We start from the raw sequence: 12,622 nt of genomic DNA on the forward strand, positions 1-12,622 counted from the left end.
TTCTTCCATCTCCATACTCCCGATATAAACATGTCGTGTCTCCTCTGGGCTCAACTTAATTAAAAGTATCATCGGGGTATTGCAGGTGGAATTTGTGCTGAAGGGGAAATTTTGCAGATGCAAAATGTATGAATTAGCATCTTCTCACCTTGTAAACCTGGGATGGTCAGTGCAGCCACCAGCTGTCTGTATTGAAGTGCCTCTAACCTGCCTCAGGTTCTCCTGCTCAGACAGAAGTGTTTAAAATGCACATGCAAAATCACAAGGCAGTTGGAAGCTGGGGCTGATGACACAGAGCAGGAATATTATTCAATTTCAACAGGTTTGAAGTGGATGAAGCTGACATATAATTCTGTCTGTAAAGGCAGCTCAGTGACTCGCTTCATAGTCTGTAATCAGTTATCTGGTGCCGAGGCGAGGAGGTACCTTGGCTGGTTGCAGGGGCTCCCCGCTATGCTGCTAGGGGATGATTCTTAGAGAGGTCACAACTCATTTGTCAGAGCGTCCCTGTAAACTCATTTTACGGGAGCAGTAAAACACAGTAGGGTACCCTGTTTCTGTATTGTGTTTGGTGTTCATGGGTGCTGGAGGCATTCGGCTGCAGACAGAATTCCCTAGAATAAATGTATATTACGTATGAGTGTAGGTGCTCCTGGCCATCCGTTTATTATTGGTGAGGTACAGCTCCAGCTGCCTTCTGCACAAAGTGGGCAGAGAGCTTGTAATCCCTCTGACAGGTAGTGCCTGCTGGTTGATCTCTGTTTTTCTTTGCAGCCCCTGGGCCGCCTGTGAGGCTGGTGTTCCCCGAGGTGAGACTGACATCGGTGCGGATCGTTTGGCAGCCACCGGAGGAGCCCAACGGTGTTATTCTGGGTAAGGAGAGGCAGCAGCAAACTTGAGGGCTGGTGAACAAGGAGAGCACTGGCTGTCAGATTTGCCTTCGTCTTGCTCATAGGGTTGGAAACCACACGGAAGCAAATCCGTGGCTAAAGGAAAGAAAATACCTTGGTGTCAGCTGAGAGACATAGCACCCTGTGGTGAGAGTAAAATTCTGCCAGGCCCCGTGGGTTGTATTTCCCTGAGTCAGAGCTGCATTTCATTTATGGCTCTATGTCTGAGTTGTCATCTTTCTTTCCATCTGGGCTTGGATTTGTAACCCCTTTGGCTGGCTTTTAGGCAGTTTGCCTGTTAAGCTGCAGCAGGACAAAGCTGCATTCTCCTCTCCTTCTCCCCGCTCTCCTCTGCCAGGCATGCCAAACTTTGCAGTTTCATGTGTGCTTCTGCTATATTACTTCCTTTGGATGATACCATCTGTCAGGTCCCAAGGAGTTATCTCGCACTTGGCTTTTCATCAAGGGGAACAGGAACAGCCAGGGATGAGGAGAATTCATGGAAAACCTTCTTACCTTCCTTCTCCACTTACTCTTGGGTTGCCTTTCCAGTATGTACACCAGGAGTTTCTTGCGCTTTAAACATGAAGACATTTATAATGCAAGAATCTATTCTTGCCTCTAAAAGTAAAGTAGTTAATAGTTACACAGCAATTTTGTCTTCAGAGTTCTGTGCTAATGCTAAACATATTTTATAGAGGTTCTAGTAGGCAAGGATTCATCTTGGTTCTAAAAATGGAGAAATGAAAACTCTTGCTTTTCGTTTCATTCTCACTCTTTTAAACCCTTCTGCTTCCAATTTCAGTGCCATGGTTCAAGTTTATATTTAGTCTTTTAGAAATAATCCCTACAGCATTCTTTGTTGGGGTGGAGGGGGCCTGCTTTGATTTTACTGTGTTGGTGACATCCCTTTATGTAAAGGGCTGGCGCTGCATCATGTTTAAGTCTTAGATCAAGAACTCAAACTGTTTGCTCAGGTGTACATTTTCCAAAAGTGCTCAAGAGGTGATCCTGTCACCTGAAGCGGTAGGAAAATAGTCACATGTGATTCACAGGCAGCAGCTGCAAGGATTTTCTGAGTGCAGGAGAGAGTTTGCATGAAACTTGGCACCAGTTAGCTGCGAGAGAACCATGCAGGATATCACTGCAGCTCAAGGAAGCTTCACATCTGGATTGTCTTGTGCGTTTGATTTACTGTCTTTTTAGGGAGCAGTGTCCTAAAAGTTTGCTCTTGGTAGAGATTGGGATTTGAATCACAGGATGTGGTTAAGGAGAAAAAAAAATCCTTTTGATACAAATGATGAGGAAGTACAAATGGTACTTTGCTATCCAAACTGTGTCCCAGTGCCTTACATTGCTGCACTTGGCCCTATCTGCTGAAGCTGTAAGCTTTGTGGAGTAGAAACTTTTTTAGTTTTACTTTGCACAGTGCTTTGTGCAATATAGCTCATCCTCAGTTGGTTCCTGCTCGTTACTCCCTGTGTTGATGATAGAACTATACAAATACAGGGTTGGAAGGAAAGGTGAGAGGTATCCCTTAAAGCATATTTGACATGCGTCTGAACTTTGAGAGTCCCTCGTTAATCTATTTCACTATTTAAATAAATTTGCAGTAAGCTTTTGCCCCCCAAACATCTAGCCTAAATATCCCGTGGTGCCAGCTAAGCTGGATAGTTCTGGTCCTGCCCTCAAGGGTGATAGTTCCTTCAACCTTTCTTCTTGCACCATGTTTACCAAAATTGTCATCGTTCTCTTTGTTTTCCTTACTACTCACATGTTTCTGGAAGTTGAATGCCTCACACTGACGACAGCATGCCACCAGAGCTCTGCCACTGCTGAGCAGAGGGAGCTGTTGTCTCCTGTGTCTTCCATAACACACTCCCAGTATCACATCCTGAGACACTTGATACTGCCCTGATTTGACTTATTTACAGCACTGGTGTTGTAACTAAGGAGGTTCATGACCCACTGTTAACTCCTACCCCTTTTCTGCAGTGTGCTTCCAGGTCAGTCAGTTGCTGTTTTGTCTGTACATTTAGCTTTTTCTTTGCAAGTGTGATACTTGGCACGTTTCTTTATTGAATTTCGTCTTACTGATTCCAGACTCCCTCTACTATTTGCCAGGATAACTTTAAGTAATAGTCTTATCCTTCAGAGCACTTGTAACCCTTCATGATTTGGTGTTACCCTCAAATTTTGAAAGTAGATTATCAATTCTGTCAGCCAAATCGTTAATGAAAATATTGAACAGAACTGGACTCAGGACATATTCTCATGAGAGAATATTTTGTTATTTAATATGTCCTCCCAGTTTGTAAGTAAACTACTGATAACAACATTTTGACTGTTGTTGACAATATGGATCGTATCTGTTATTTCCACTCAGCCAATTACTCTGTCAAAATGAAAAACAGTTTATTTTAGTATTTATTATTTGTTCTAGGCAAATACATATTGCCTGTTCCTTGGCACCTTATTATCTTCATGGATGCTTACATATTGACTCATATTTTGTTCTAGGATCTTTCTGGGTACTGAAGTTTAGCTTGATTTCCCTGTAACCCCTTAGGTCTTTCTTTCAGCCTTTTAAAAGATAAGGTACCATGTTTCCCCTTCTGAAATACTCTGGGACTTCACCTGTCCTCCACAAGTTTTTGAATATAATCACTAATTACTCAGAGCTTGCTTCAGCTGGTTGCATAAGTACTCTGGGGTGAATTTCATCAGGCCTTTCTGTCTTGATTACATCTAGCTTAGCTAAATATTCTTTAACCTGTTCTCTATTCTGGCCCACGTCCCTGCTTCTATTGTTGTCAGTTTTAATTTGGGTTAAATATCTAGTCAATAACAACCTTTTTTCTTTCCTTTCTTTTTTTTTTTTTTTTTTGTTAAAACGGAGCAACTGAGCTATCAGCCACTCCATTCTATGTCTTCTGCTCTGTGCTCATCGTCATTCAAGGTAGAGGACCTGTCCTGCTTCTGTCTTCCTCTTATTTCTATTGTATTTATAAAATCTTTCTTTCTGCCTTTGATGCCCTTTGTAAATTATAACTGCCTTTGCACTTTAGCCCTTCTGATTTTGTCCCTATGTGCTAGTGCTATCTATTTATACACTCCCTTAGTGATGTGTCCTCTCTCAGCTTTTTGTGCAATTTGGTTTTGATTTTTGAGGTCATTAGTGAGCTCTGAATGCAAACATATCAGGCTCTTAACGTTTTTTGCCCTCATAGGGATAGTTGAACCTTTTGTCTCTTTTTAAACTGTCTGCTAACCTGAAATCCTTTTTCCCTTAGAATCCCTTCCCAGGGGACTTCCCCAAGTCTACCTTTCTGAAGTCCATTGTCTTTCTTGAACAGTTCTCACTCCTCTGTTCCTTTGATAGTAGAAAAATTGAGGTTCATGGAGGAAGTCATTATGGGCCAATGTCAGAGAGAAACAAGTAAAAATTACACCTACTGGGTACTTCTGTAATCTTTTCTAAAAAGAGTGAAGTACTTCAAAAAACAAATGATAAACAATGTAGCATTGTAAGTAAATGTTACAAGTTAGTTCTTCTTTTCCTGCACACTTTTAAAAATCTTATTGCTGTAATGAACTTTCAAAACAAAATTCTGAACACCACATTCAAGCGCACTGAAGTAGAATTACTGGAAAAATTAAGTTAGCATAATTTTGCAGTGTGCCCTGTTATTCACTGGTGGGGTTGGAAAGAAAAAAAATACCTGCTTTGCAAGAGCAACTTACATTCAGAGCTTGTGAACCAACGTTCCTGCTAGCTTTGTCCTCTGAGTATACAAGCACCTTTGCAGCTAACATTTTTGTAATCTATATCAAAACATGTTCTAGCATTTTGGAGAGAGATTAGCAGGATGAAATACTGGCAGGCATCAAGAGGGAAAACTACCTGTTTGTTGAAATATTTTACTGTGGAAGCCTGCTAGATATTTCCCCTGTGGGGAATATTACAGTAACCACCTGAGCCTTAACTCTATCTTCTTTGTGGCAGTCCATCCACCTAGCACCCAACATAGTTTCTTTAAATACTACTGAAGAAAAATGATGCATTACTGTGTGTATGCACACCTCTTCATCTGTGAGCTTTTCCTGAAAGCGAGAGCTCGTTCAGCATCTTTCCAGGCCCTGGTTAGTATTCCTTATGGTATTCTTGTATTTAAAAATTACCTGAAGCTTATTGCAAAAGAGAGTAAGAACTCCACTGAGAATTAGAACCAAAATTGGATGTAATCCCTGTTTGCAAATTCATATTTTGATCCCAGACTGCATTTGCACACCCGCTGGCCCTTAAACAGATAAGCAGTTAAATCAACAAACCGGATTGCTGCTCCACTAGGCAGACCATAACCTCCCAATATCATTTGGCTTTCCCTAGGTTCTGTGACAAATTAATAAATGTTTGTATCTCTGGTGCATCATGGCCTGCATGAACGGGTGCTGTCAGTTCTGCAGGGCTTTGTGTGGTGATGAGCTTGAAAGCTTTTTTATATTCATGGTGTGTTGTCATCTTCCTGCCTGTTTGCTTTGGGGAATCTAGTGGTTGTGTTGCAATGACCTAACATTTAACAGGCAGTTCAAACTGTTGCCTTTTACTGCGTTCAGAAAGCACAACTCATGAAACTGCTTGTAGTTGTGCAAAAAAAAATATTTAAAATGATGCTGATGCAAAAATAAGCTGTATTTCAATGAATAAACAAACTCCAAAGGAGTTGATCTTTCAGGCTTTTTTATGCTAGTTTGGCCTGGTCAATGACAAGACTCCCAGTAACTGAAGAGATTTGGGATCTAATGCTGTATGTTTTTTAAAAAAAAAAAAAAAAGAAGAAGAAGAAGAAGAAGAAGATAGAAAAATGAAGAAAACACCATGAGTTCTTCTGATCGATCATCAAGAGGATTAATGTTCTGTAATATATTCCTCTCCCCAAAGAGTTTGCTCTGGTCACCTTTTAAAGATTTTACTTTCGCACACAGCCTTTGATTTCTTAGCTAAAGCCCATCGTGGTGCCGTAATCCAGTACGGGGCTGCGCGTCCCGGGGCCAGCTGCTCCCACCGCAGACAGCCCCGTCGGGTTTTCCACTGTGCAGGCTACTCGCGCGCCGTTTTAAAAGTAGATCATTTGTCTGTACTTCTGGTGGCATTTCGTGAATCTCCTTGCTGTGTCACTGAGAAACACCCATTTAGCTCCTAGCCTAAATCCGTTCTGCGCCCGTTTGTACGCTTGCCCTGTGTCAGCGTTGTCTTTACTTAATTTTTACCTCCTGGATGCGTTTGTAGATGGCAGTCACATCCTTTGCTAGTCTTCACTGGCCAAACTAAACCTCCAAGCTCCCTGAGCCCCTCTTGTGAAGACCGCTCTTTGTACCAGTTTCACTTCATATAATTCATTTTTTATCCCCCCCCTTAGGTTTTTCTTATACTTCCCCTACCTTAAATTTATGCTATAATCTTTCCAGATTTCTGTGACTTTCTTTGTTACTTTTGAGCATCCTTTTTCAACTCCTGCAGCTTTTAAAACTGCAGTCACATTTCGTGTCTCTTATAGCCCTCAAGCATACATTAATTTCTCTTTGAATGCTTTCCATTTACCTCTATTGATTTGGCTTGTTTGATTTCACCCAACATTTGCTGCCTCCTTCCATCCTTTGTTGCTGGCGCATCAACTTAATAATTTTATCTTTTTGATCTTGTCTTAGCCTTAATTATTATCCAAGCCCTAATTATAATCCAAGGTGAGCCTTAAGTACTGCATCTTCTGTGTCACTTGGAAATAAGAAAAGCAATGCTATAGATGGCAGAATGTATGCTGACTGCCCCAAATTGTCTAATAGGAGAGAGAGGTCCAGGAGGCAGGGTACTGAGTATCTCTCAGGTGGCTTGTAGGTAGCAGTAAGTGAACTGGGTTCAGCTGCCAAGGTTTGATAGGTACCTTTGAATCAGAGTACGGGAAATGTAAAGGTGAAGTCTCTGGTTGTGTAACGTTTTCCTGAGATGCCCAAGAAAATAGATATTCTCCTCAACTGTCAGCCAACACAGCAAATGTAGGTGAGGGCCGATGCTTTTTTCGCAGAGGCGCTGAAGGCGAGCTTGTGTAGCCTGTCAGAGAGACAGCAATTTCCTCTTTCTCATGGCTACATTAAGTTTTACACTATCCAAAGATTCACCCTTGTATAAGTTATTGTAATGGCCTAGATACGTATGTGTTCCTTTGATTAATCTGTGTCTGTTTGTAATTGGCTTTCCAGCCTGAGTACCACCATTTAGCAGTAAACAGTTATCTTTCTATTCCCTCCTTACATTTTAACTGCACTTTCTGTTTTAAAAGATTTAGAAAAGAGAGGAAATTGTTCAACAAGGATATGTCCCAGATAACATACTTATCTTTTAATAACTAGATAAATCAAGTTTGCTATTCTTTTAATATTCTGTGTTTCCCTCTAGGTCTTAGTCTTTATGTCTCCTTATCAAACTTCTTTTTCCATCTTAGTTGCTCTTCCTTCATCTTTCCTACTACTGTAAAATTTTTCCCAGTGCCTTTCTTTTACTATTTTTCCTTTTTGCTGAGATCCTTTGCATGGGTTTTCACTTCTGCTTTCTGCACATCTGTATAAATGGGAAAGATCATAATATATCCCTTTCCTCTCCCCATTGCTATACATCTTTCTGTGGACTTTGAAAAAGAGAATTAAGTACTATAGCATTAAAAACAGAAGAAAAAAATGTGGTGAAGTATATGGGACCAGTAATAGGAGAGTTGATGCAGTGCATAGGAGGAGGTAGTCTGCAGGTGGAAAAATGTGGTCGTCAAAGTTGAGGACTGTAAGACTTTGCCAGGTGCTAAGCATGCTCAGTAGCTCTGAAAATCAAGCCACTTGTTATATGGGAATCTAACATTAACCACCCAGCTGAGAAAATGTTATTCGAAAAAATATGTCTGGGACATGCACTGCCCAGTTGCTTCTAGAGGTGTCCATGTCATCAAGCTTGTTCTGTGTAAGGCAGCTGTGGCTATTGCCCACATTCCCTAGCAGCTTCTGAAGGAAAAAAGACAAGACAGTGCTAGTGAATCATTAATGCTACTGCAAGAATCAGCACAACATTAACACCATCTGTATCCCAATTAAATTCTAGTGTTCCTGAGAGAATATTCACACCACGCACGAGTGTTGCATTTACTCTAGTGAGTGCATGAACTGTGTTCCTGTCTTTTCTGGTATGTGGCAATTGTTGCATAGAAAAAGAAATGCCATTGATTTTGTCTAACAACCACAGGGAATATAAAATCCTTAGTTTTCATACACCAGCCTTCATGAATGAAGCGCTTGAGGTTCAACTCCCATGTTCTTTTTACAGCCAAGAGTTGGTAGGAGTTCAAATTCTGATTGGGGTATTAATTCCAAGAGGAAGCAGAGGTGCTGGGTGTCTGCAGACCCCTTTGTAGTTCAGAGAATGAGCAGAGGGTTGGCAGAACCATGGCATGCCTCAGTTCAGCTGTTCTGATTTGGATTTGTTGGCTGCCCTCTGTCCTCTGTAACTTCATGAAGCGTTTAATCATACCACTGTATTCAGCTTGGGCAGTGAAGCCCCACACCAGTTCTGGTATTAATTGATTTTGAAGTTAGCAGCTGGACTGAAGGTTACCAATGAGCTCCAGAAGTGAGAGCCTGGTTCAGTTGCTCGATCTACAGAATGGGTTTGAACATTTGGCAGGTCCTCTTTGGGGGGCAGTTGTTGCTTGTGGTGCATGAGAGCTCTGCAAGCCCTACTTTGCACAGTTAGATCATCAATAATACATGATAAACTGTAAACTCGTAATTGTCAGGCAGGTTTGACAGGAGATTATTGTTTACAGTCATCAACAAAATTGATTATTAAGTGCTGGAAGGTTCAAGCAGGACCTCAAAGCTTGCAGGCTTCTTCCTTGGACTGCGGACAAGGGCAGTAATGTTGAATGACAAAGGAAGGATGCTTTTTTGGCAGTTCCCATGTTCACTGTACGGTTACAGGCGAGCAGGAAAGCTGAGAAAAAGGCAACTGCAAAAAGCAGAGGCAAGCGTTCACTTGGGTGGTATGAATGCTGCACAACGTGGACAGTCCAACTGCTCTGCAGCTGAAAACCTTCTCTTTTCACTCAGTGCTGAAATTGTATGAGAGGGGAGAATAGTGCACAAGTATGTATGCATGTGTCTGTGTTGGGTGGCAAGCTGAAATAGAGAGCATTTTCTTGAATTAGCTCAGCCAGATGAGAGTAATTGCATGGACTCTGTTTGCTCCCCCATCTTTTCTTGAGGTACCAGTATTCTCGGGAAAGATTAAACTCTTCTGGTACTTTGTGTGAAGGATGGAAAATGAAATAAATTTCATGGCAGAAAATACTCAGCAGACCTTTCACTTCATCTCAGTGTGTGTAATTTCCCCCATAAGGGACTGCATCTGGCTGGGAAAGGGCTGATATAAAGCAGAGTTGCAGAGCATTAAAGGAAGCAAATGATTTTGTTCTAGTCTCAGGTAAATAAGTAATTATGATAAACTAGTAGCTTTGGTGCTCTTTTTTCCCTGCCAGAAAACTATAAAACAGTCCTAACCCTTATACTGTCTTTTGTTGGTGCTGTGTTTCAGGATATCAAATTGCATACCGCCTGGCCAGCAGCAGCCCCAACAAGTTCACAACAGTGGAGGTTGGCTCGACAGTCAGGCAGTTTACTGCTACAGATCTCACCCCTGAGTCAGCATACATCTTTCGGACATCTGCCAAGACCAGGCAGGGCTGGGGGGAGCCACTGGAAGCCACGGTGATCACTACAGAAAAACGAGGTAATGCTTGCAGCCACAGGTTGAGGTACTCTCTGTTACATGCCTTGGAGCTTGTGCTGCACTTAGGGGAATTTTAAAAGCAGGCTACAGCCTGCATACCTCCTCCTCCTCACCCCATCAACCTGCTCCTAAACCATGGCAACATCATGATTTTAGAAACCTGGTGAGCAAGACAGACTTTTATAAGGCAAAGTTCTCCTAAGCTGCCAGGCTGTTGGAGATTGATTTTTCTGTCAGCCACTATATTAACCATATGCAGCCTCCTTCTGCAGTCAGATCTTTTCTTTCAGCTCTCTCATCTTCTAGAAAGTTTGCAATCTTGAGAAAGAAAGTGATGGATTAATTATATTGATTAGAGAAGCCAAAATGATAGCAGGTGGTACTGCAGAATTTCTCCATACAGATCCTCCACAGCACCTCACTTCTGACCTAACGTGCTAGTAATCACTCCGTCCTTTCACTGTCATACACTCCAGCAGAGCATTTACATCTGGATTGCCTAAAATTCTTCTGCTTCTTGCATCAGCCACAAAATGGTTATTCATATTTTGAATCCTCAATCAAATTCTGTTCTGTCAGGAAACTACTTGAAGAAAGCAGAAGTTATGTGTGTATAAATGAATCCAGATGCTTAGATAGCAAACACATCAAAATATGACAGACGTAAGGTATTACAGAATCTGGTCTGCGTTGTTATTTCTTGCTGATGCTTTGGCTCAAGAAATGGCTTGACTCTCCAGTCTTAGACTGAATCTGCAGAGCTACCAGTTAGAAAAAAATGTATTTTGTATTTGTAAATAGTTCCAAATGAAAAAATTCTTCATTTACCAAAAGTAGAATGTATGGACAGAGAACAGAAGTGTGAGCATTCCTCTGGCCTTGTACTACATGCCGTGTTCCTCTACAGAGCAAGTGTCTCATCTCTTGAGCTGGCAATGTCAAACTGATGTTAATAGCATCAGTCTCTTGTGCACTGTTGGACTTGGTGCCTTGGCCTATTATGCTGTCTGGGTATTGATCTTTAAGATCTTTAAGAAAACTTCACCCTCAAAAACAGCAACCGTGCATCCTCAGTGATTTGTAAAAATCACAGTTTGGAGAAAAGCATACTTCAGCGGATACCCAGAGCAGCCCCCTACAGACATCGTTCTAGTGTTCACAATTTTGTTTGAGCTTTAGTGCCTGGGTCCTGTCTGTTCCTTCAGTCTTGCACTATAATACACTAAATTGTATTTACTTTTTAGTTCTTAAAATGTCACTACACAGCAACCTCTCATTTTAAGTCCTTTCAACATTTATGCAACAGTAAAGATTTCCCATGCTTGTCTATCACACTGTTTGCCCACAAGGTCTTCCTTAGAACATTCCCGTAACACTGCTTAAAAAAAAGAAGCCATTGGCCTGTTATTCAGCCACCAGCAGGTAAGATCAGTGGGGTGCATTTCAACTGCCTTCACCCTGTCTTGCTGGTGTTAAAATTCCTGCTGACGTAGCTCTCCAGGTCAGGTGTAGCCTTCCCAGTGCATAATAGTGCAGTTCTTGGAGAAAGAATCTCTAGAACTGTGTTAGGAAACTTAAAATGCCTCTGCTAAAGATACTGTCCATGAGAGAGCTTTATCAGCTCAAGGTTTCTTCCACCCCTGTCTGATTGCTGTCAAAGTGGAAATTTAAAACACCTCAGCATGTAAAAGTTTTGAAAAAAAAAACAACAGGCCCAACAAAATGTATGCTAGAAGCTCACAGCGTAGAGGAGCCTCTCCTTTTCAGTAAGACGTGCTCAGATTTCCCCGGCCGTGTACAGACTGTCGCTGGATACACAATAGCTCACTGCAGAACAGCCAGCTCCGCTGCAAGAACAATGATCCCTTGTTGCTATCAATCCTTTAGGGTTATCTTGAATAGGCAGGTCATAATGTAAAACGAACCCTCCCCCCCCTTTTTTTTGATGGATGGCTGTGCTGTGTCTGTGTGCGTTCCATGAACCGAGTCCCAAGGCTCAGAGTTAACTGAAGTGATCCCATATGCGGGGTGGAGAGAGAAAAACGCATAAGCTCACATCGACAAGATTGATACGAGGACATGATAAAGAAATTTATACAGTGCAGCTATTCTGGTAACAAGTAAATAAATATATAAAACAAACCTGGGACTATATCATTGTACATAACAATAAATATCCTAGAATGAAAAAATATTTACTGTCCATTAATAAAAATGCATTTTAAATCCGTGTAGCACTTGATAGTAAGGTAGGCAGGCAGTGAAATTTGTCACTTTTGCCCATTTAATTCCTTGAATAATCCCAAGTAAAAGTTCATATTTTACAATGAAGCCTGTGATTTACAGATTCCTAAGGTGAAGGTAGCAGTGCTCTCTGGAGATGCTTCTGCAGTGCTTTGAATCTGCATAATGGCATGGTACCCTTCAGAATAGTTAGCACCAGTGATCAGGGCAGAACTGAGTCAGAAGGTATTCTGTACCTAAATGTAGTAAAAAATTGCCACATTTGCCATTAAAAGGGGTCCATTGAGTCATATGGCCTAGCCACACATTCCTACACAAACTGCTCACCTTAGCATTTGCTTGTGGCTAAACCTTTAGAAATGAACTCTTTATACTAATGGTCTTGTACAAACAGTCAGGAAACACATCTCACCGTACGGGAGATTTTTAAGATCTCCCATTAGCAGCAGACAGAAACTCAGTCACGGGAGACTGATTGCAAGATTTGACCTGCCCAAAACTGTAAGCTGGATAAAGCTTATCAGCAAAGAGTATTAAATCTCCACAAGACACTCGCTTCCCCTTGATAGAATAACCCTGAATACCTGTCTCAGCCTGCCAGCATAAGGCATTGACCTTTTGCATTGTGCTCTGAATCGCGTGCTGCTGGCACTGAGCGCTT

At 41.6% G+C, this 12,622-nt stretch overlaps 1 protein-coding gene across 3 annotated transcripts in view; it reads left to right on the forward strand.

Moving 5' to 3' along the window:
- The window catches only part of SDK1 (sidekick cell adhesion molecule 1), a 409,478-nt gene that overhangs the window by 334,208 nt on the left and 62,648 nt on the right, over positions 1–12,622 (forward strand). For all 3 annotated transcript variants that reach the window (XM_062587900.1, XM_062587901.1, XM_062587902.1), the window contains 2 exons: positions 775–873; positions 9,523–9,717. In XM_062587900.1, the coding sequence (XP_062443884.1) occupies positions 775–873; positions 9,523–9,717 (294 nt within the window). The remainder of the gene's footprint in view (positions 1–774; positions 874–9,522; positions 9,718–12,622) is intronic.

Source organism: Rhea pennata, chromosome 15 (assembly GCF_028389875.1).
Source record: "Rhea pennata isolate bPtePen1 chromosome 15, bPtePen1.pri, whole genome shotgun sequence".
Lineage (NCBI taxonomy): Eukaryota > Metazoa > Chordata > Aves > Rheiformes > Rheidae > Rhea > Rhea pennata.